Source organism: Pelmatolapia mariae, linkage group LG10_11, assembly GCF_036321145.2.
Source record: "Pelmatolapia mariae isolate MD_Pm_ZW linkage group LG10_11, Pm_UMD_F_2, whole genome shotgun sequence".
NCBI lineage: Eukaryota > Metazoa > Chordata > Actinopteri > Cichliformes > Cichlidae > Pelmatolapia > Pelmatolapia mariae.
The window spans coordinates 37,416,688-37,441,106 of record NC_086236.1 but is presented as its reverse complement, the minus strand read 5'-3'; the positions used below and the strand labels follow the sequence as shown (position 1 = coordinate 37,441,106).

At 41.8% G+C, this 24,419-nt stretch overlaps 1 protein-coding gene across 13 annotated transcripts in view; it reads right to left on the bottom strand.

The window, feature by feature from the left end:
* Positions 1–24,419, bottom strand: part of dlg2 (discs, large homolog 2 (Drosophila)) — a 178,250-nt gene that overhangs the window by 136,915 nt on the left and 16,916 nt on the right. For 9 of the 13 annotated variants that reach the window (XM_063488403.1, XM_063488396.1, XM_063488393.1 and 6 more), the window contains one exon: positions 4,174–4,310. The exons of 3 other annotated variants lie outside the window; for them this stretch is intronic. In XM_063488403.1, the coding sequence (XP_063344473.1) occupies positions 4,174–4,310 (137 nt within the window). Of the gene's footprint in view, positions 1–4,173; positions 4,311–5,884; positions 5,986–24,419 lie in introns of those variants that run through there. One more of the 13 variants, XM_063488398.1, reaches the window with a different exon arrangement.

Sequence of the window (24,419 nt, the reverse complement as noted above, 5' to 3'; positions counted from 1 at the left end):
ACAAATAAATAAATGAAAAGTGGGGTGTGCATAATTATTCAGCCCCCTGAGTCAATACTTTGCAGAACCACCTTTTGCTGCAATTACAGCTGCCAGTCTTTTAGGGTATGTCTCTACCAGCTTTGCACATCTACAGACTGAAGTCCTTGCCCATTCTTCTTTGCAAAACAGCTCCAGCTCAGTCAGATTAGATGGACAGTGTTTGTGAACAGCAGTTTTCAGATCTTGCCACAGATTCTGGATTGGATTTAGACACCAGACAGGTCAGGGATAAAGTTATTGAGAAATTTAAAGCAGGCTTAGGCTACAAAACGATTTCCCAAGCCTTGAACATCCCACGGAGCACTGTTCAAGCCATCATTCAGAAATGGAAGGAGTATGGCACAACTGTAAACCTACCAAGACAAGGCCGTCCACCTAAACTCACAGGCCGAACAAGGAGAGCGCTGATCAGAAATGCAGCCAAGATGCCCATGGTGACTCTGGACGAGCTGCAGAGATCTACAGCTCAGGTGGGGGAATCTGTCCATAGGAAAACTATTAGTCGTGCACTGCACAAAGTTGGCCTTTATGGAAGAGTGGCAAGAAGAAAGCCATTGTTAACAGAAAACCATAAGAAGTCCCGTTAGCAGTTTGCCACAAGCCATGTGCGGGACACAGCAAACATGTGGAAGAAGGTGCTCTGGTCAGATGAGACCAAAATGCAAAACGCTATGTGTGGCGGAAAACTAACACTGCACATCACTCTGAACACACCATCCCCACTGTCAAATATGGTGGTGGCAGCATCATGCTCTGGGGGTGCTTCTCTTCAGCAGGGACAGGGAAGCTGGTCAGAGTTGATGGGAAGATGGATGGAGCCAAATACAGGGCAATCTTGGAAGAAAACCTCTTGGAGTCTGCAAAAGACTTGAGACTGGGGCGGAGGTTCACCTTCCAGCAGGACAACGACCCTAAACATAAAGCCAGGGCAACACTGGAATGGTTTAAAACAAAACATATCCATGTGTTAGAATGGCCCAGTCAAAGTCCAGATCTAAATCCAATCCAGAATCTGTGGCAAGATCTGAAAACTGCTGTTCACAAACGCTGTCCATCTAATCTGACTGAGCTGGAGCTGTTTTGCAAAGAAGAATGGGCAAGGATTTCAGTCTGTAGATGTGCAAAGCTGGTAGAGACATACCCTAAAAGACTGGCAGCTGGAACTGCAGCAAAAGGTGGTTCTACAAAGTATTGACTCAGGGGGCTGAATAATTACGCACACCCCACTTTTCAGTTATTTATTTGTAAAAAATGTTTGGAATCATGTATGATTTTCGTTCCACTTCTCACGTGTACACCACTTTGCATTGGTCTTTCACGTGGAATTCCAATGAAATTGATTCATGTTTGTGGCTGTAATGTGACAAAATGTGGAAAAGTTCAAGGGGGCCGAATACTTTTGCAAGCCACTGTAAAAAGCCATCTCTAGACCCAGCTGTCTTAGCTAATTATAGGCCAATCTCCAACCTTCCTTTCATATCAAAAATCCTTGAAAGAGTAGTTGTCAAACAGCTAACAGATCATCTGCAGAGGAATGGCTTATTTGAAGAGTTTCAGTCAGGTTTCAGAGCTCATCACAGCACAGAAACAGCTGAAAATCTTAGAAATATGGTATCTAACCAGATTCTTACTCTGGATGGCATTACCTTGGCCTCCAGTAACACTGTGAGGAACCTTGGAGACATTTTGACCAGGACATGTCCTTCAATGCACATATTGAACAAATATGTAAGACTGCTTTCTTCCATTTGTACAACATCTCTAAAATTAGAAATTTCCTGTCTCAGAGTGATGCTGAAAAACTAGTTCATGCATTTATTACTTCCAGGCTGGACTACTGTAATTCATTATTATCAGGAAGTCCTAAAAACTCCCTGAAAAGCCTTCAGTTAATCCAAAATGCTGCAGCAAGAGTCCTGACAGGGACTAGAAAGAGAGAGCAGATTTCTCCTGTACTGGCTTCCCTTCATTGGCTCCCTGTTAAATCCAGAATTCAAAATCCTGCTCCTCACAGAGCCTGGTTCTGGCATCTTCCTGTTAAAAGGGAGTTTTTCCTTCCCATTGTCGCCTAAGTGCTTGCTCATAAGGGGTTATATGGTTGTTGGGTTTTTCTCTGTATGTATTATTTTAGGGGCTACCTTACAATATAAAACGTTATATAAATAAAATTAAATTTATATAACGTTTATTAAGTCTGTTGTGTTTTTAACATGTTTTAATGGTTTGTATCTTGTTCTATTTAATCTCAACAAGCCCCTAAAAACAGTCAGTGATCACTGTCGGCCTCTCTCGGTTTTTAAACCTCAGTTTTAAATCCTTACGATGTAACTACAGCCCAGCCCATGCAGCAGTATATTAATGACTAACCTCGTATTGTGGATGGATTATCTCAGTTGTTCTCCTGACTGAAGTTTGGTCCGTTTACAGCATCCTGCCATGCGATTGCATTTGTCCCTAACCATCGGGAACCCTCACGTTAACTTTTATCGAGTGGAAAAAAGTTAGCGTTCATCCTCCAGCTTCACTGTGTTTATGCTATGCTAACATAGCTGTGTAGCTAGTGATCACGTAGGACATCATTATATACCAGCTAGCCCAACTTCAGTAACCCTACAAACATCACTGCTGTTTAGTTTTCTGTCTTCATTTATGTTGGAAGTGATAGCAGAGCTGTACGTTTGAATTTGTTTCAGAAATCTCTCAGTCAGAACATGCTATATCATGTTTAGGTGGAAGCTAGCGAGCTAACTTCCTGCTAACTTCTAACAACATTAAATGTAATAAATTCTGTTTTCATGGATGCCTGGATGTTAAACTTAATTGTTACACCTGATAAAGCAGCAACGCTGATCGTTTTATTAAAGATGAAAAAATTTAGACAGTTTTTAACTCTCAGTGATGCCGCAGTGATCGTTAGACTTTGGGACCTGAAGCGGAGTTTGGACCCGGAAACGGCTAATGACGTCAGACTTAAAGACCGGACTGTCACAGACATAGTATAAAAGATTGACATAGCTTCCACTGTTTGGCCAATCACTGGTGTCACTCAATGAGTCATAAAAGCCTCTCCTTCACGAAAATCAAAATCACCATTTTTGAAACTTTGCAACGAGAGAAATAACTACACAAAAAACAATACCCTGGTCTCTGAGTCTGACAAAAAGCTGTACACAGACCATTGCCTTCACGTGCTCCTTTGTTATAGTGTTGTGTTGCATGTAAATTACATCGCAATAACATGTAAAACTCTGGGCCATTTTGTTATAATGACCCAATGCACACTAGATGGTATTGAATTGTAATGGAAAATGACGTAGTCGAGTTGAGCTGAGTAGGTACTAGTGGAAAAGGGCTAATTGAAGTCTATGGGAAACAGGCCTCTGTCCTGAACCTCTGTAAACACTTCCCAGCTGAGTTTACAGGCTGTCTCTCATTTTAGGTCATACTAAATACAACATTAAGTTCGCTGTGTAAATTTTGGTCATTTGTGTGTGAGAAAGGAGGATTGTGCAGGGTGTGTCCAGTTTCTCAGTCAGATGCACCCCTCCCTCATCGCGTCCAGTTTCAAAACACCAAGATGCCTGCAGCAAAAACACTTCATAATGGGTTTTCACAAACCAGTGGGTGATGTCAAGGTAGCTATATCCATTTTCGATACTTTCAGTGGTCAAAGTAACTTATCTGGAAAGCTAAACAACACTTTTTACACCGAGTAGTCATGCCTTTACTTGCATACAGTATGGTGCAAATGTTGTAGGTGCTAAAAAATGCGCATGTTCTCCTCAACACATTTGCTCACACTTAGCAGGGTACCTGAATTAAGGTAGAGTTCCAGTAAAGCACAATCAATATAGAATTAGCAGATCAGATTATCACATTCAGCTGAATAACACACTGATTGTCAAGAGTCAGATTCAGATGACTGATCACCAGAAACTACATCTCCCTACACCTGCTCATGGCTCTCTTAAAAGGGTTTTTATCCCCACACTCAGCATGCTATTGCTGTTAATGCTTCACCGCTCAGCCTTCATCTGTTTTACTTTCCAAAAGGCTTTAGCAGGCAGACACCCTTGTCATAAAAAGGTAATTCACTATCCATAGGGCTGATACAGTGTGTCAGACACTCACCTGCTCTACTGGACAGGTAGAGTTTGGTACAGAAAGACTTTTCTCCCACTTGTCCGCCATGTGGTTGAGTTCCTCTAGCTTTTGCTTGGAGCTTTTCTGTGTGTTTAATAGAGTCACTTCATAGAACCCCTGGATATCTGTGAACATACACATGTTAAATGATGTAGGGGCTGTTGACAGTTGATTGGCTTAAGTGGATGGTAGATATGTCAAATGGTAAATGGGCTGATTCTTATACAGCACTTTTCTACTCTCCCGGAGCACTCAAAGATCTTTACACAGCCTCATTCACCCATTATTCACACCCATTAATACAAGCACTTCTTTTTCGAAGTGCTTTCTGTCTGACATTCACACACATGGAACCACATGGATGGATGCATCAGAGAGCAACTTGAGGTCAACAAACAACCTTTAGTCCGCATCTTGGACCTTTCTGTCCTAAAGTTTGTTTTTGGTAGTGTTTGTGTGTTAATAAAATTATCTTTAAAACTGCAAAACCCAGGAAGAAAATGTCCACAGAAAATATTTGGTCTTATCTGACCGGGCAGGTAGCTACACTTGTGCAAATATATCCTGGTGTTTTGCATGAATGTCAGTTTGAGTCACTGCAATACTTTCACTGCATTCTGTAGCTATGAACTGAACATCTGTTAGGTTGTCTTTACAACATATAATATAAAGCATTTGCATTTTGTGACTCAAGTGAACTTTTTAATATTTAGTTAAAGTGTAAGTAAGTAAGTAAAATTTATTTATATAGCACTTTCCACAGATAGAAATCACAATGTGCTTCACAATAAAACAACAAAACCAGAAATATAAATAAAATAATATAAAACAATGAAAAGATGAATTAAAAAGCTTGTTTGTATAGAAATGTCTTCAGCTGCTTTTTAAAGGAGTCAGTCTAGACAGCGTAAAGACAATGAAAGAGAGTTCCACAGCCTTGGTGCCTGAAAAACCCGATCCCGATGAGTGTTTTTATTTTCAAAGTGCAGGAACATTTTTTGAATGGCCAGCCATGTTTTACTAAAGAATCAAAGCCGTGGCAAGTGATCTGGCACTATGGCCTTTTACATTTACATTTAAATAGATATTAATAAAAAGAAGCCATTAGTATTCACAACCAGACACTAAATAATGTTTCTGTCCCAATCATGTAACAATGTTTCCATGCATTTCTGTATTTAGAAATAATAAATCAACATTTTTTAGCCCATTAAGAAATTAACGGGCTAAAAACTTTCTTGATGTATATTTTCAAATACACAAAGAACAGTCACAGTTCAATTTTTTATCATTCAAATTAAAGCAGGCTTTTACAGAAGCAGATGAATGCAGGAAAATTTATGCAAATCCCCCAAAGCTCTTGAAATGGTGTGGTGAGTATATGTGTAAGTCTCTATGAACCAGTTATTATTTGTCACTCAATTATTTTGAGAGAATCAAGATTCAAAAATATCCTGTATGTCAACTATGCATGTGATGTTAGGGTTTGTTAGGGTTTTCAGACATTTAAAGAAGGTGGTTTTTTGTGTTTACCTCAATGTTAATTCAACAAGTTCTGATATAAACGCTCTCCTTCATATAATCCAGTGCATTTCAAAACTATCCACTGTTACCATGGTAACAGAACATTGTAACATGTTATTCATTTAAAAAAGCAACCACAGCCTCAGTTTTACCAAAAGTAACAAAAATAACTCACACATGTAGTGAAACCTCCCGGTTCTCCCCTCATGTTGCAGCACTGCTGTCTCATGAAACAGTGCTGCTGTGCTGCGAGAGGACCAGATGCCAAGCTAACAGCATGCCTAATCCTCAGACACAGAAGCTGCCTGTTCTCTTCAATACAATGACCTTACACCCCACATAGCTGATTTCTAATTCAGCTCTCATCTGAGTAATGTTCATAACGCATTTAGCAGTTCTTTTCAACTCTCCTGTTAATGATCAAACCTACATTTTTTCAAAAGGCTAAGTGTAAAAATTCCATCACTAAATGACTGGCACAAGACTGTCTATGAGTTATTTATATATATATATTAGGGGTGCAACGATACTCGTATTGATATTGAACCGTTCGATACAGTGCTTTTGGTTCGGTACGCATGTGTATCGAACAATACAAAATTTTTAATTTATTTTATCAACTTTTCTTCTGAAAAGTGTCTGTCTGTGTTGAGCGCTCAGTGGATCTGGGTTCGACTTATCCGCCTAGAGCGCAGATTCACTGAGCGCAGCGCAAGCTAGCAATACAGAAGCTAAGCTCGTTGCAACATAGCAAATTGAACCTCCCCCACCCTCATTCAGATCTGGCCTTTGGAACTATTTTGGTCTTCATGTGAAGTATGACCCTGAAGGTAAGCGCGTCATGGACAAAAGTAAAACAGTATGTCGGATGTGCCACGCAATGCTCAATTACATGGGTGGGAACTACTGCGTTAGCGCAGTTTGCTCGTTAAGGTGTTGAGACTGTCCAGCCCCACGCACAGGGCGATCCGCGGTAGCTCGTTAACGGAGATTTGCCGTGTTGTGGCGTTAACGTCATTTCAGATTAACGCTGACAGCACTAGTGGGAACACAACGAATATGACTGCACATTTACTCTGACATCATCCTAGTGCAAAGACAAGTGGAAGCAGACAAAAACAACAAGCACGCATGCTACAAACTTTACCCGTGTCATTTAGACAGCCGTTAGCACATGATTCTCCTTATGGGGACCTGATATGTTTAATATGCTGCTGAGAATATACCCCAGAAGAAGCGTATAGTATAGCTTTTATTTTGGAAAGAGCCATTTCTCTGTAATAAACTCTCTTTTCCAAAGATGAGGGATTTCTCCATCAGATATTTATTTTTTTATTACTTTGTCGTTTCAGCAACATTAAATTTAATGTTGAGTTAAAATATATATTTATAATTTTAATAAATGACAAATTAAAAAAGCGAACCGAACCGTGAATTTTGTGTATCGTTGCACCCCTAATATATATTATATATATATATATATATATATATATATATATATATATATATATATATATATATATATATATATACATTAGTGATGTGCGAAGTAGCTGGTATTTGTATTTGTTGAGGGGGGAAAAGTATTTGTATCTGTATTCAGGTAAAATTCAAAATAGGCGTAAAAATCCAGTTGTTTATGTTACACTTCTAATTAACATTATAGTGTAAGTATTCTTCAATTATATCCATAATAATAATTATGCATATGCAGTATTAGTTGATGTTTTTCCATAAATCCAGCAATGAACAAAACATGGTTGTGATGATGAATTGGTGCTTGTGGGGGGGTTGGCAGACAGTACCAGGAGAGGATGCTTTAAGTGCATGTGATTATGCATAGCAGATGTTGACAGATGTTTTATATCTCTGCCTCTGCTGATTTAACTTTTGCACACATTACATATCACTTTGGTTTCATCTGCAGCACTGACTGTAAAATGCTTCCACACAGAACTTGAGTTTTTTGGCTGGTGGAGGACCAAGAGGTGGCTCAGCAGCAGCTACACTCTTTTCTATTTGGTTGCCCAAATCCATGTGGGGAGTTTCAGCTAAGTTAATGAGTGACGGGAAGCTATGCTAAGGTTAACGGGTCTACATCTTGCTGTCTGCAAAAGACAAAGTAACTTAAACGTACCATATAACTCACACAAGTGCATACAATTCGACACAACTACACAAGCATTGTTTTAACCTTTTTAACCGAGCGTTAACATTACTCCTATTGTCAGCCTATTGTCTAAATGACCGAGCTAACAGAGCTACGTAAACAGAACGAACATGAGAGACCCGACTGCAGACGTCAATAATGCAGCGTAATGGAATAATCTCCCGATCTTCGCAAAAGTTATAAACTGCCTCCGGAAGGTACAAAAAAATCTATTCAACAAAAATAATGATGCAGTTCAGCCTTTTTTCGCTCAGCCAAGCCTCTCTGTTCAGAATCAGAATACTTTATTAATCCCGAAGGAAATTAGGGTTACAGCAGGCAGCACGCTAATGGCGCATGCACACTTACAAAGGAACCTTCTGACCAAACTTTACACAAACATCACATTGGGAAGACATGTCAGAGAGGTAGGCTGATAGGAAAAAAACCACAAAAACGAAAATACACTGTTGCTGTGTGGAGTAGCCTGTGTCAGTCACCTCTTTCACACGTCACTCACTCATCTGGGCATGCACTGCGGTGTCATAAGGAAACTCAGTTTTTTGATATAAAGTTTTCCCTTGTTCCTCAATACAAATATTTTTTAAAGTATTTGTTCAAAATAAATATTCGTAAGAGACGTTATTCATGCCTTTCCAAATACCGTATTCGGGTTCGGCTCCACCCCCAATATATATATATATGTTAACTAGATGGTACACCCGTTTGTTTACTGGTGTTCTTACAGGTTGTGTTTTATTTTATGTAAAAAAAACAAAAAACAAAAACGTAAATTTTTCCATGAGAATGTGAACTGGTTCTCATGGGCTCATCAGCAATGGCAGTCATCCAGTTTTCATGCTACCATCTAATATGTACAGTCTGCTTCATATACCAATGTACTCTACATCTGTACATTTCTTGCATGCGAGTTTTGTCAGGGTAGAGATTGACACAAAAATAGCAAACAGCAGCTCTGGAAGAGCCTATTCTGTCTTTGTCCAAGAAGGGTCTGGCTGCAGCCACTGTGGAGCGCCATATTGCGACCTCCACAGTAGCCGGAAACACGTACCCTGCATGGATACAGTGGAAACCTTGCAAGTGGATCATAAAGGTTGGGACAGAGTCTTTTAATATGTACGTTTGTATGGCGTTAAATTTGAGTGCACGTAAAAAAAATTTGCAGGTGCAAGTGTTGCATTTTGAGAAGAAATTTATTTTGAGCGAAGAAAAGCTAAATTTGAGTGAACAAAATTCATTGCTGCGTGCAAAAAATGTATTTCAGTGTTTGTTATTATCCACACACACACACAATAGCAGCCCCTCGCTCAGTTTTTGCATTTGCGCTTGCTTGCAATGTGTTGCTCGTGCTCTCAACATTTCTGCCCGTGCGCGTTCAACTCTTTCTGTACACCATTATATTTGTACCACAAAACCAGCCAATCACAGACTTGGATGCAAAACACCTACAATGTGTGGTGCCTGTGTAAGCTGTACACTTGGTGTTCGCTCGCTCTGCGGTAGAGTATCACTTTCTGTTCCTGCTCAAACACAGTTGTGTTTCTGAGTAGCTTATCTGCTTAGCAATTTAATTAAAAACTTTTAAGTACATTCTTTTTTCATAGTATAATCTTCACGTGCTTAATCCGAAGCACACTTTCTGTGTACTCACTACCTTATTTATAGCCAAAGTATTCACTCACTGTCTTTGTACTGTTTCGCTAGCTTAGCTTAGCTTAGCTCGTAGCCGACTCGTTACCACCATGGCTACTTCACCTGTCCCTCCTGCACTTTGCTGCTCATTGTGTCAGATGTTTAGTTACTCCTCGGCCTCCTTTGGCAGTAATGATACCTGTAACAAATGTAGCATATTTGCAGCTCTGGAGGCCAGGATTACTGAATTGGAGACTCGGCTTCGCACCCTTCATTCACCCGTAGCTAGCCAGGCCCCTGTAGCTGGTGCAGCCGAAGATAGCGTAGGCCCCGCTAGCTGTTCCCCGGAAGACCCCAAGCAGCTGGGGAAAGAGGGCGGCTGGGTGACGGTGAGGAGGAAGCATAGTCCTAAACAGAAGCCCCAGGTACACCACCAACCTGTTCATGTGTCTAACCGTTTTTCCCCACTCGGCGACACACCCGCCGGGGGTCAAACTCTGGTCATTGGTGATTCTGTTCTCAGACATGTGAAGCTAGAGACACCGGCAACCATAGTCAATTGTCTTCCAGGGGCCAGAGCAGGCGACATTGAAGGAAATTTAAAACTGCTGGCTAAGGGTAAACGTAAATACAGTAAAATCATAATTCACGTCGGCAGTAATGACACCCGGTTACGCCAATCGGAGGTCACTAAAATCAATATTGAATCAGTGTGTAACTTTGCCAAAACAATGTGGGACTCTGTAGTTTTCTCTGGTCCCCTCCCCAATCAGACAGGAGTGACATGTTTAGCCGCATGTTCTCCTTAAATTGCTGGCTGTCTGAGTGGTGTCCCAGAAACGATGTGGGCTTCATAGATAATTGGCAAACCTTCTGGAGGAAACCTGGTCTTGTTAGGAGAGACGGCATCCATCCCACTTTGGATGGAGCAGCTCTCATTTCTAGAAATATGGACAAATTTATTAAACCCCCCAAAATATGACTATCCAGAGTTGGGACCAGGAAGCAGAGTTGCAGTCTTACAGGCCTCTCTGCAGCTTCTCTCCTCCTGCTACCCCCCAAAACCCATCTCCATAGAGACTGTGTCAGCTCCCAAACAGACAAAAAACAAACTAAAAACCAGCAAAAAACAACTTAAACATAAAAAATGACAAAGAAAGAACAATACAGTATCCACATCTGAACCAAAGAGTAAAACAGTGAAATGTGGATTATTAAATATTAGGTCTCTCTCCTCCAAGTCTCTGTTAGTACATGACTTAATAATTGATCAACAAATCGATTTACTCTGCCTTAAAGAAACCTGGTTGCAGCAGGATGACTATGTTAGTTTAAATGAATCAACACCCCCTGATTTAGTTCTCAGCTCAGATAAAACAATTATTGTGGGTGATTTTAACATCCATGTAGATGCTAAAAATGACAGCCTCAACATCGCATTTAATCTGTTATTAGACTCAATTGGCTTCTGTCAAAATGTAAAAGAACCCACCCACCACTTTAATCACACTCTAGATCTTGTTTTAACATATGGCATAGAAACTGAACATTTAACAGTGTTTCCTGAAAACCCTCTCCTGTCTGATCATTTCCTGATAACATTTACATTTACAATAATTGATTACACAGCAGTGGAGAGTAGACTTTATCACAGTAGATGTCTTTCTGAAAGCGCTGTAACTAAGTTTAAGAATATAATCCACCCACTGTTATCATCTTCAATGCCCTGTACCAACACAGAGCAGAGCAGCTACCTGAACGCTACTCCAACAGAGGTCGATTATCTTGTTAATAATTTTACCTCCTCACTACGTACAACTCTGGATACTGTAGCTCCTGTGAAAACTAAGGTCTCAAATCAGAAGTACCTGACTCCGTGGTATAATTCTCAAACACGTAGCCTAAAGCAGATAACTCGTAAGCTGGAGAGGAAATGGCGTGTCACAAATTTAGAGGATCATCATTTAGCCTGGAGAAATAGTTTGCTGCTTTATAAGAAAGCCCTCCGCAAAGCCAGAACATCTTACTATTCGTCACTGATTGAAGAAAATAAGAACAACCCCAGGTTTCTCTTCAGCACTGTAGCCAGGCTGACAAACAGTCAGAGCTCTGTGAGCCAACAATCCCTTTAACGTTAACTAGTAATGACTTCATGAACATCTTCACAAATAAAATTCTTATCATTAGAGAAAAAATTCCCCATAATCATCTCACAGATGTAATATTATCTACAGCTACTTTCAATACCATTGATATTCATTTAGAGTCTTTTTCTCCAATTGATCTTTCTGAGTTAACTTCAATAATTACTTCCTCCAAACCATCAACGTGTCTTTTAGACCCCATTCCTACAAAACTGCTCAAAGAAGTCCTGCCATTAATTAATGCTTCAATCTTAAATATGATCAACCTATCTCTAATAATCAGCTATGTACCACAGGCCTTCAAGCTGGCTGTAGTTAAACCTTTACTTAAAAAGCATCTCTAGACCCAGCTGTCTTAGCTAATTATAGGCCAATCTCCAACCTTCCTTTCATATCAAACATCCTTGAAAGAGTAGTTGTCAAACAGCTAACAGATCATCTGCAGAGGAATGGCTTATTTGAAGAGTTTCAGTCAGGTTTCAGAGCTCATCACAGCACAGAAACAGCTTTAGTGAAGGTTACAAATGATCTTCTTATGGCCTCTGACAGTGGACTCATCTCTGTGCTTGTCCTGTTAGACCTCAGTGCAGCGTTCGATACTGTCGACCATAATATCCTATTAGAGCGATTAGAGCACGCTGTAGGTATTACAGGTACTGCACTGCAGTGGTTTGTATCATATCTATCTAATAGACTCCAATTTGTTCATGTAAATGGAGAGTCCTCTTCACACACTGAGGTTAATTATGGAGTTCCACAGGGTTCAGTGCTAGGACCAATTGTGTTTACATTATACATGCTTCCCTTAGGCAGCATCATTAGAAGACATAGCATACATTTTCACTGCTATGCAGATGACACCCAGCTCTATCTGTCCATGAAGCCAGATAACACACACCAATGAGTTAAACTGCAGGAATGTCTTAAAGACATAAAGACCTGGATGGCCGCTAACTTTCTGCTTCTTAATTCAGATCAAACTGAGGTTATTGTACTCGGCCCTGAAAATCTTAGAAATATGGTATCTAACCAGATTCTTACTCTGGATGGCATTACCTTGGCCTCCAGTAACACTGTGAGGAACCTTGGAGTCATTTTTGACCAGGACATGTCCTTCAACGCACATATTAAACAAATATGTAAGACTGCTTTCTTCCATTTGTGCAACATCTCTAAAATTAGAAATATCCTGTCTCAGAGTGACGCTGAAAACCTAGTTCATGCATTTATTACTTCCAGGCTGGACTACACTAAAAAAAAAAAAGTAATATAAAAGTATTTTACTGTGTATTTTACAGTTTTGTACTGTTCTTCTAGAATATCATTAAATTCACATAAATAGACTGTGATTTTACATTTCAAATGTAAATTAACGTAAAATCACTGTAAATGTAATAAAACATAATTTTCTTGTTTTTTAAATATATTTGTCTGTACATATGCATATTTAGATTGTTAAAATACATTCGCAAATGTATCATAATTTCACAAATATTTGTCCATTATTTGAAAGATTGAACTGTTAAATTCAAATGTAATGCTATGGAATAATATATAAAATGATTCTTATAAACTTTTTGTTACATCAAATAATTATTATTATTATTATTATTTAGGGCGATCGTGGCTCAAGAGTTGGCAGTTCGCTTTGTAATCAGAAGGTTGCCGGTTCGAGCCCTTGCTCGGACAACTCTCGGTTGTTGTGTCCTTGGGCAAGACACTTCACCTACCGCCTACTGGTGATGGCCAGAGGGGAATTATAAAGTGGAATTGTAAAGCACTTTGAGGGTCTCATAAAGCGCTATATGAATGCAATCCATTATTATTTAAACCAACTGTTAACTGTATATTTCTGTACATTTAAGTATTATTATTCATATTGCCGCATTCATTGACCTTATTTATAGGTAATTTCATTGTTTAATCACATTAAAATGTTCCTAATTTAGTGTTTAAAAGCACTTGAAAAAGGCAAAATCCCATGTAAAATTAGGGCAACAAACTGTATTGTCATTACTGAAAATAACCGTATTAAAAAAAGAAAATTATTTTCTGTTATTTTATGGTATTATTTTGGCACCCCAGCTGCCGGAATATTACTGTTATTTTAGGATTTCTTTTTTTACGGTGTACTGTAATTCATTATTATCAGGAAGTCCTAAAAACTCCCTGAAAAGCCTTCAGCTGATCCAAAATGCTGCAGCAAGAGTCCTGACAGGGACTAGAAAGAGAGAGCAGATTTCTCCTGTATTGGCTTCCCTTCATTGGCTTCCTGTTAAATCCAGAATTCAAAATCCTGCTCCTCACATACAAGGTCTTAAATAATCAGGCCCCATCTTATCTTAATGACCTTGTAGTACCATATCACCCTATTAGAGCACTTCGCTCTCACACTGCAGGCTTACTTGCTGTCCCTAGAGTATTTAAAAGTAGAATGGGAGGCAGAGCCTTCAGTTTTCAGGCCCCTCTTCTGTGGAACCAGCTTCCAGTTTGGATTCAGGAGACAGACACTATCTCTACTTTCAAGATTAGGCTTCAAACTTTCCTTTTTGCTAAAGCATATAGTTAGGGCTGGACCAGGTGACCCTGAATCCTCCCTTAGTTATGCTGCAATAGACGTAGGCTGCCGGGGATTCCCATGATGCATTGAGTTTTTCCTTTCCAGTCACCTTTCTCACTCACTATGTATTAATAGACCTCTCTGCATTGAATCATACCTGTTATTAATCTCTGTCTCTCTTCCACAGCATGTCTTTATCCTGTCTTCCTTCTCTCACCCCAACCAATCACAGCAGATGGCCCCGCCCCTCCCTGAGCCTGGTTCTTCCGGAGGTTTCTTCCTGTTAAAAGGGAGTTTTTCCTTCCCACTGTCGCCAAAGTGCTTGCTCATAGGGGGGTCATATGATTGTTGGGTTTTTCTCTGTATCTATTATTGTACGATCTACTGTACAATATAAAGCGCCTTGAGGTGACTGTTGTTGTGATTTGGCGCTGTATGAATAAAATTGAATTGAAACTGAATTGGTTGTGACTTTCCTAGTGGCCTTTTCATGGTTCCAATTTGCCTGTGGGATTCCCAGGCACTTGTCGCCTTTTGGTAGTACAATCCACTCAGTTTTGTCTACCTTTCCTCTCTTCGTTACCATCCAACTTCCTTCTCTAGTCCAAAAGATATTTTCATGCTGTTCCTGTAAATCCTAGTGGTGTAGTGTGGATCAGTGAATCGATGTCTCGTTCACATTTGGCATACAGCTTGGGTGCATGTAGGTGGGTAACGATTGCTTAATTTCGTAGTCAGTATCCGTAGCCATGTCCCACTAGTGTTATCTCGTGAAGATACTCTATACTCATCCATTTACCAAGTCGATGGTTGAACGATGCCCCATGACATAGCACTGACCTACCCACGTTTTAACATGGTCACGGACAGAGTGTATCGAGTGTGAGTTGTGACACTTGCGCAGATGAGGAACGCACCCAATTGCTGGTGCCAAAAAACACCAGGAAATAGTTTTCCAGGCAGCTGACCATAACTCAGTGGCACTGCATATGGAATATGACGGGGTAGGTGCCGACAATTTTCAACGGCAGATAAAGTACTTGTATTGCTCCCTTCTTGTAGCTCAAAGTTACCCGCCAAGTGTCAAGGGCCTTTCGTGGTCACATGGCAAGTTCCGAACATAGACTACAAGATGGTTCTTTCGGACAGGGGAGGAGCCACAAAGGCATATCACCTCAACCTCCTCAAAGCATGGAGAGGCACTGAAACCACCTCTCTGGTGAGCCTGATGAGCTTGGTAAAGGATAGAGATGAGTTTGGATTGGAGGTGCCAATTCCACCATTCCCACCTCCCTCTATTGTGAAGACCATCTCACAAAGGCTCAGAGAGCAAAAGTTGCTGTATTGCAGAACCATTTTCCAGGTGGAGAACTCATAGCCAAAGAAATGTGTGGTTGGATGAATGGAGGTACAGTGTCTGGGGGACCACTTGAGAGGCACACTGGTTCACTCCCAGATGGACAAGATAGCGGCCATCGTATCCTGCCAACATCCCAAGACCAAGAAAGATACGAGGCACTGGTTCATGCCAAACTCTCACTAACCAGCTGACGAAGCACCAGGGGAACACAGCCTGCAGCAGCCAAGCTAGGGACGTGACCCAAGAGTCCATTCCCAGAGCTAAGAAGCCGCCCCGTGCTGTCCGCAGAAAGGGGAGGGGGCTGGCAGCCTAGCCTGCTGAAGTGGAGGGCTGAGCTACGGACACCCTGAAGGTCCACCGCCAACGCCGAGCAGCTGCTATGCACTGTCCGCAGACAGGGGAGTAGCAAGAGCGACATTCATAACATCCAGGAAGCTCAACCCACCAAGCCACCGAGTGGGGACCGTTGATGCAGGGCGATAGGGGCCTCAAGCTCCTTGCATACCAGGTCCTGACAATCAGGCAGCAGCGGCACCTGCGATAGGAGACGCTGTGGCTGCGTGACATCATCAAACCTTGATGTTACTGAGATGGGAACCTCAGGGAGGGCTAGTTCCAGTACCCGGGATGCTTTATCCATGATTTGATAGAAACCCACCTGGTCTGACACGTGCCTGGGGAGCCAGCTAGAGGCTGTCCAGGGGACAGGTGAGAGTCGCCAGGGGAGCAGACAGACACTTCATCAACGTCCTCCACCTGATAGCCATCCTCCACCGGCCCAGGCTCGGAGGCGGGGCCATGTGAGGGAACACTGTGGGACAGGCCCATGACGGAGCCCATGAGCCTGCATGCTCTGCCTCCACTCCAGTGGCGGCCATTCTCCCCACTTTGGGCTCAGGAACATGCAAAGTGGAAGGGGCAGCACATTAGAGGCAAAAAACTGAGCACGGGCCTCTCTAGTCTGTGCTGGCAAGATAAGCAATTCATGCAGGTTTCAGGGATTTCTCTGGCTAATAAAGCATGTTCTAGGCCCAAGCATAACAGACACTGATCATGCCCATCCTCTAACGGCATGGAAATGCCACACTCCAAACAATTTTGGGATGTATGGGCTGCCATACTTCTAGCCAAAGCAAGGGGTTGGGGCCACACGCTAACCTGCCACCTAAATCTCCCCTCCACTGTTTATTCCCACATGTTTATTCCCGTATGGCATCCCTGCACAGCTGTTTTATACGTAAGCTGTGGGTTGTGGCCGAGCTAGCCGGAGTGACTTAAAGAAGTATCCACACACCACCACCAAGGGGGGGTTATACCCCGTACATAAGGAATATGTAACGGAGTGGAGCGAAGTCTCGATATGATAGAGAACACAGGCTGTTAAGTATTGCAGACTGGATTCATTTCCCCTGGCACCTGCTTACTCTGTATAACGGTTAAAGGGTGGTAAGTAGGATCCTCATGGGTTATCTACAGTTTGGCATATAGTAGGGTGGACCCTGGATGATGGTTTCCCCTCTTTTGTTACAGGCCTACACACTGCTGCTGTCTTGTTGTAGCCTTGTTGTTGTTTTACTGCCATTTATGGACTGGCATTGACTGGTTCCTTGTTTTATGGTATTTTACTCTTAATTGTCTGTTATATTTTAATCATGTTTTTAAAAGGAGTTGTATCTTCGAGTGTGTATTTGTTATTGTTTCTTTATATCTCATTTGCTGAGTTGTTTGATGTTTTATATGTTTTGTTGGTTTTTTGCTTTAGTGGAGGCACGGCCGCTTGTGGGGGCTAGGCAGTGGAATGCTCTCAAAAATGCACCATGTGGACCAATCAAAAATGATATGGCAACATGGCATTTAGTTGTTTAGGAAGGGGGAAGTTTTAGGAATGACGGTGGTGTTTGAGATGTGAGAGATTTGAGACGTTTAGCACAAATCTTGTGTAGTTAGTGTGTAGTGTAGTCAATAGTTTTGTTGTGTGTGTCAGAACAATGAGGCGACTGCTGAATGTTACAGGTGTTACAGGAGTGATACATCTCCTGTTGTCAGGCCTGCAGGTATCAGGCTGTTGTTCTCCTTTATCTCATAGTGGACAGAAATTATTTTTGGAGTGGCACAAATAATTTGTGTGGCATCAAATTTGATGCAGAACAGCTGATTGTTCTGGAAATAGTTTGAAATGTTTATTTTAAAAAACGCCTTGGCTGCATTTTTAGGTAAACAGCTGCAAAAAACTTTGTTGTTTGCATAACTCACTTACTTTTTTGAAGAAGTAACTATATAATTAATTGCCCAACATTGGTCATTATATACTGTATTTTACAGACAGAGTTACAGGACTCTCTCCCAGACCACAGACTCATAATACAAGTCAGAGCTTTATATGAAAAAAATGAAAAAAAGAAAGTTGTGTTTTCAAAATTGGAGTTCAGGTTATTTTTCCTTCCAATAGTGTTAACATACTACACAGGTCATGAACAAGATTTTTTTACATTTTCATTGTAAGTGGGCTAAAGCAGTTAATTAAAAGTAGTCTAACATAAATGTAAATGCTGTAATTTGATTACTTTAATAAACCATGTAACTTGGATGGATTGGATGCTGGCGTGACCACAGTGCACACGTCTGCTGTTGCTCACAGTGGTCCAAGGGACGCTCAGGGAGTTTGTGTGTTCGCTCAGACACATGAAACATTAGAGGGAACATTGCCTGCTTCACCTCTGCTTGGTAATAACGAGCCTTTGGGCTTTTGTGGCTAGTACAACATTTGCACTAGCTACTGTAATCTCTCCTGGGGTGTAACTCCCTCCCCAGGTGGCGCTGTCAACACCATTTAGTCACTTTCACCGGTTTTCTGCCTTCACGGCGCCATACTTATAAGGCTTTCTTTAATGTTCACTTTTAACCAACTCAGAAAATCAAAAATCTCAAACGTTGCATAAAACACATTTTTTATTAATTATTCAGTAAAGCCATCATCTCCATAATCAGAATGTCTTTATTGTCATTGTCACAGGTACAACAAAATTAAAAATGGTCCCCGATCAGTGTATCATCCCTAACAATATGAAAATATAAATAAAACAATAAAATTCAATTAAATCAATAAATAAAATACTTAAAGTGCTAATAAGAATAGTATGAGCAAACATTCACATACATTCCCACATACATGCTTCAGTCAGCACATAGATTAATTCAAGAGTGGCGTGATGGAAATTTTTTTGTAGCAGCACTCAGACGTGTTATTGCGGTTGGATAAAAGCTGTGTTTGAGTCTATTAGTCCTTCCACTGACTGGTCTGTACCGTCTGCCCAAGGGCAACAGTTCAAACAGGGAGTGGCCAGGGTGTGAGGAATCTTTTATAATGTTTTGAGCTTTTTTAAGACAGCGGGTGTTGTGTAGATCTTCCAGCGTGGGGGGAGGGCAGCCAGTGATCCTTTGGGCGGTGTTAATGATCCCTTGGAGTGCTTTCCTCTGAGCCACTGTGCAGCTAGTGTACCAGATGCATATGCAGTACATTAGAACACTCTCAATGGTGGTGCTGTAGAAGGACACCAGCAGTCTGTGTGATGTTATTCCTCCTGAGAATCCTCAGGAAGTACAGTCTCTGTCGGGCCTTTTTCAGCAGCTCGGAGATGTTCGCACTCCAGGAAAGGTTCTCCTCTATGTTGACTCCCAGGAAGCTTGCCACCCTTTCTATACAGTCCCCATTAATGAATGCTGGTTGGATCTCTGCCTTTTTCCTTCTGAAGTCTATTATGAGTTCTTTGGTTTTTGAAGTGTTGAGGAGGAGGTTATTGGCCTTACACCATGACGACAGCTCCTCAACCTCGTCTCTGTAAGCAGGTGGACACGAGTGCAGTCGTGTGTGTATAGAGAGTAGAGCAGTGGACTGAGCACACAGCCTTGGGGTGAGCCCGTGCTGAGACTCAGGGCTGAGGATGTGCAATGGCCAACTCTGACTCTCTGTCTTCGGCCCGAGAGGAAGCTGTTGATCCACATGCAGGTGCTGTATGGAAGCCCCAGGTCTTGTAGCTTGACCACCAGTTTGTGTGGAAGGATGGTGTTAAAAGCTGAGCAGTAATCCACGAAAAGCATCCGCACATAGCTCCCATGCTCTGCCAGGTGTGTTACGGCAGCATGGAGTGTTGTGGCTACAGCGTCTTCCATGGACCGGTTTGCTCTGTAGGCAAACTGGTGTGGATCCTGGCTGCGAGGCAGGGCTGCTGTGGTGTGTCTGCGGACCAGCTTCTCAAAGCATTTCAGTACCACTGGGATGAGTGCCACTGGTCTGTAGTCATTCGGGTTGGTGATGTGGGGCTTCTTAGGCAAAGGGACTATGGTGGAGGACTTCAGGCAGAGTGGGACAGTCGCCTGTGCGAGGGATTTGTTGAAGATCCTGGTGAGGGTGCCAGGATCTGCAAGTAAGCCTGCAGTGTGAGAGCGAAGTGCTCTAATAGGGTGATATGGTACTACAAGGTCATTAAGATAAGATGGGGCCTGATTATTTAAGACCTTGTATGTGAGGAGCAGGATTTTGAATTCTGGATTTAACAGGAAGCCAATGAAGGGAAGCCAATACAGGAGAAATCTGCTCTCTCTTTCTAGTCCCTGTCAGGACTCTTGCTGCAGCATTTTGGATCAGCTGAAGGCTTTTCAGGGAGTTTTTAGGACTTCCTGATAAGTCTACAGGAGAGGACACAGAAGTTACTGTAATACCTTTTCCTGAAGCTTCCGGACGGCATTGTGGAAAAACATCTGCTTAGAAAGAATCCATCGGCTCTGAACTAGGAGGTCTGAAGCATGAAGACTGCGTCCTATTGTGGCCAAATTCAGACATTCCAAACAGAACGAGCTGAAAGGAACAGACTTTAGCATGACCAGTTCCCCAAAGAGATCCTGGAGTGACACAAGGTCCTGTTCCCAGTCTGATGCAGCTTTATGCTGTCATCGCCATAGACCGGCTCTACGTGGACAGACAGCTCTACCACGACCCCAGCACCACTCCCTGGTTGTATTAACCACACTTCAGATAAGAATCCGCTAGATTTTTCTCTCCTCCTCTTCCATTAACATTTAAATAGCTGATTCATGTCAATACTTTATTTCATCGTGATATCATCACAGATAAATCACCGTCAGTCTCCACAGCATGGAGATTAAAATGTTTTTGTTTTCTCTTTCATCCCTCCCATTAGTGCCTTTGCATGTTTTTCTCCCGTCTCTCACTGCACCGATCAGCTGTTTTCCTACTCAGTAACAAACAGCTCATAAACTTAAAAGAAACTTGTGTGTGACTATTTTTTCACTTCGTCTTAATTTCTTTTTCCTCCCTTTTTTCCCTCTTGCTTCTGCTCCCTCAATCTTTTCACATGTGCGCGGCAATATCACGCACATACACACTCAGCATCAGCACATCCACTACAGCCTCACAGCACACACAGATATGTAGGACACACACACACATACGTGCACACACATAATCAAACAACACCTAGAACCCCTCTGTTCTACATATTGCACTCATAAAAACGTATAAAACCTGTCACCACATTTTTTTAACACCCAGTGGACATGTTTTTTCTCATTCATTTGCGCGTCACACGCAGTGTGCAACATTAGTTACGCACACACACGCACACACACACACACACAACTATGGGCACATTAAGGTTTATCCCATGGAATGTGCATGGAGCTGGCTCCAGAGAGAAGAGGTTATGGAAATGTAACCAGCTTAAAAAAGACAGATGTGGTTTTATTACAAGAGACTCACAGACCTGCCTCAGCTAAAGATGAACCTAACTAACTGCAGTTCACAAATACAGTTAAACAGTGAATGAGCAATTATGGACTCTCTTCACACTAGCTCTAGGGAATATACTTTCTTCTCACATTTCGACTCAACAGCCATCTGTGTGCATGGGTGTTGGACTTCCTCACTGGCAGAACTCAGGTGGTGAGGGTGGGTAGACCCGTCTCTAACAGCATCACCATCAACACAGGAGCACCACAGGGATGTGTCCTTTCACCACTGCTCTACTCCCTCTACACTTCAGACTGTGGGGCCACCCACGGCTCCAACACCATTGTGAAGTTTGCTGACGACACAGTGGTGTTGGGCGCCATCTCCAACAATGATGAGGCGGCCTACATGGATGAAGTGAAGAATCTGGCATCATGGTGCCAGGACAACCACCTCCAGCTGAACGTCAGCAAGACCAAGGAGCTGGTGGTGGACCTCAGAAGGAGTCAGCACAGAGACTACAAGCCCATTATCATTGATGGAGCTCCAGTGGAGAGGGTGCAGTCCTTCAAGTATCTTGGTGTCCACATCTCCTCAGACCTGACGTGGTCTGCCCACATTCAGGTCCAGACCAAAAAGGCTAGGCAGCGCCTGTACCACCTACGACAACTGAGGAAGTTCAGGGTCTCTCCAAAGATCCTCAGGATTTTCTATACAGGCGCTGTGAAGAGCATCCTCACACAGAACATCACATCCTGGTTTGGGAACAGCTGTGTTAAGGACCAAAAAGCTCTTCAGAGAGTGATCCATACAGCAGAACGCTGCTGCAGGATTGCTCTCCCCCCGCTTCAGGACACCTACACCAGGTGATGCCGGACTAGAGCAGTACAGATACTGAAGGACCCGTCCCATCCTGGCAACAAACTGTTCCAACTTCTGCAATCCGGTAGAAGGTTCCGCATCATCCGGGCAAGGACAGAGAGACTCAAGAGGAGCTTCTATCCCCCAAGCTATCCGGGCCCTAAACCAACCCCCCCCCCCCCCCTCCCACACACACACACACACACACACACACACCCATCCGCCCTCTCACATCATCCATAAGTGACTGAGACAGGACTCTCTTCTAGACACTCTAAACCCACCGGCACAATGTACATTTCAAATTCCTTTAATTTTAAATATGTTCATATTGTCTATTTTGTAAAATGTTCAGATTGTCTATTCTTATTTAATTCACTTAATGTACAGAATTCACCTGCTTGCTGCTTACATGCTACTACTGCACATTCACCTAATGATTATGTTATATATAATGTTCTCCCCCCCTTTTTTGCACAAGTCGAGGAGCGTGTCAGGTTATATTTCACTGTGTGTTATACTTGTATAACTATGTATGTGATGAATAAAGAACCTTGAACCTTGAACCACATGTCCACCACTCAGCTGGATTATTTCCTAGTCAGCAGCTTACTGCTGAGAGACATTTCAGACTCTGAGATTCGCCCCGTATCTTTGATTCTAATAAATAAGAAGGTCTTCGGACAAGTAAAAGCTGGAGATTTAATACATCATTGTTTAAAGATGAAGATTTTATTGAAAACTAAAAAGAGTGGGCTTCATATTTAGACTATAATGACCTGCCTGGAACATCAGCATCTGTTCTCTGGGAAGCAGGAAAGCTGTGATGAGAGCTAAAATAATTTCATTCTCACCACATAAAAAGTAAGAAGAAAACAAACATGTTCAGGAATTAGAAGAAAGCAATAAATCCCTAGAAGAAGCCAATGTGTCCTCCCAGGAACAAGAAATGCTGAGAAAAATAGGTAACGCAAAACTACAATTAAACTAAATTATTAATTAAAAAAACATAAAACATTCTTAGTACAAAGACTTCACTTGCAAAATTTTGAACACGGTAACAAATCAGGCCAATTTCTAGCTACCCAGTTAAAAATATCAACTATATGTGCTGTTGAAGATTTATCTGGGAACACCGTCTATGATCCTGAAAGGATAGACAACACTTTCAGGGACTTTTACAAAACCCATCAAAAAACAAAGTTGATCAGTTTCTTGACAACATAACTCTTCCAAAATTTACTAGACAGTCAGGCAATGGCACTGGACTCACCACTGACACCAGGTGAACTCCAGGAAGCCCTGATAAGTTTGACCAATAATAAGGCTCCAGGTCCAGACGGATTTCCAGCAGAATTCTGGACAATTCAGAATTCACAGTGCTGCAGGAAATCAAGGAAAATGACAGACTTCCACCAAACATGAATTCTGCCAACATTAGTCTCCTGCTAATACCAGGCAGAGACCCTGTGTTTACTACCAGCTATCGTCCAGTCTCCCTTATTAATGTAGACCTTAAAATAATCTGCAAAGCTCTGAGATCAGAGAAGAGAACCCCCCTCATAATTCATCCTGACCAAACTGGCTTCATAAAAGGTAGGCACTCATCAACAAATACACGTAGATTACTTAATTTGATAGACTGTTCATGCAGTAAAAACACTGAAACCACAATATTGTTTCTAGATGCAGAAAAACCATTTGACAGAGTTAACTGGAAACTTTTATTGATTTTATTAATTTGGTTTTGGAAACTCTTTCATAAACTGGTTACAAATATGATGTGATTCCCCAACAGCGTGTTTCAGAACAAATGATTTCTACTCTGGGAGAGCAGAAAATATAAGAATCAGTCCATTTACCAACAACAGATATTTCTCTGGTACTTCCTTCAAAGAAATTAGACACGACGCTTCCTTATTCTGAGTATTACTCAAGTTATGCACCTTTTTTTCAGTGTTCAGTGAAATAACTATGACATCACTTTCAAATTGGTCTATACTTTATTTAATAATGCATTTTGAGGTCAAACTGAAAGAAAGCCAAATGTAAACGTGAGATCAGAGGTCAAATGTGACATTGTGGTGGACCACTAGAGGGCTCCACTCACACCCAGTGTGTAGGAAGTGTGTTCCTGTGTTTTGTGGCGCGATATGTGTAGTTGTTGTTGGAGAGGAATAAAGAAGGAGTGAGAACTGAGAGCTCTGTGTCGTCCATGCTTACCTCCACATTGGTGA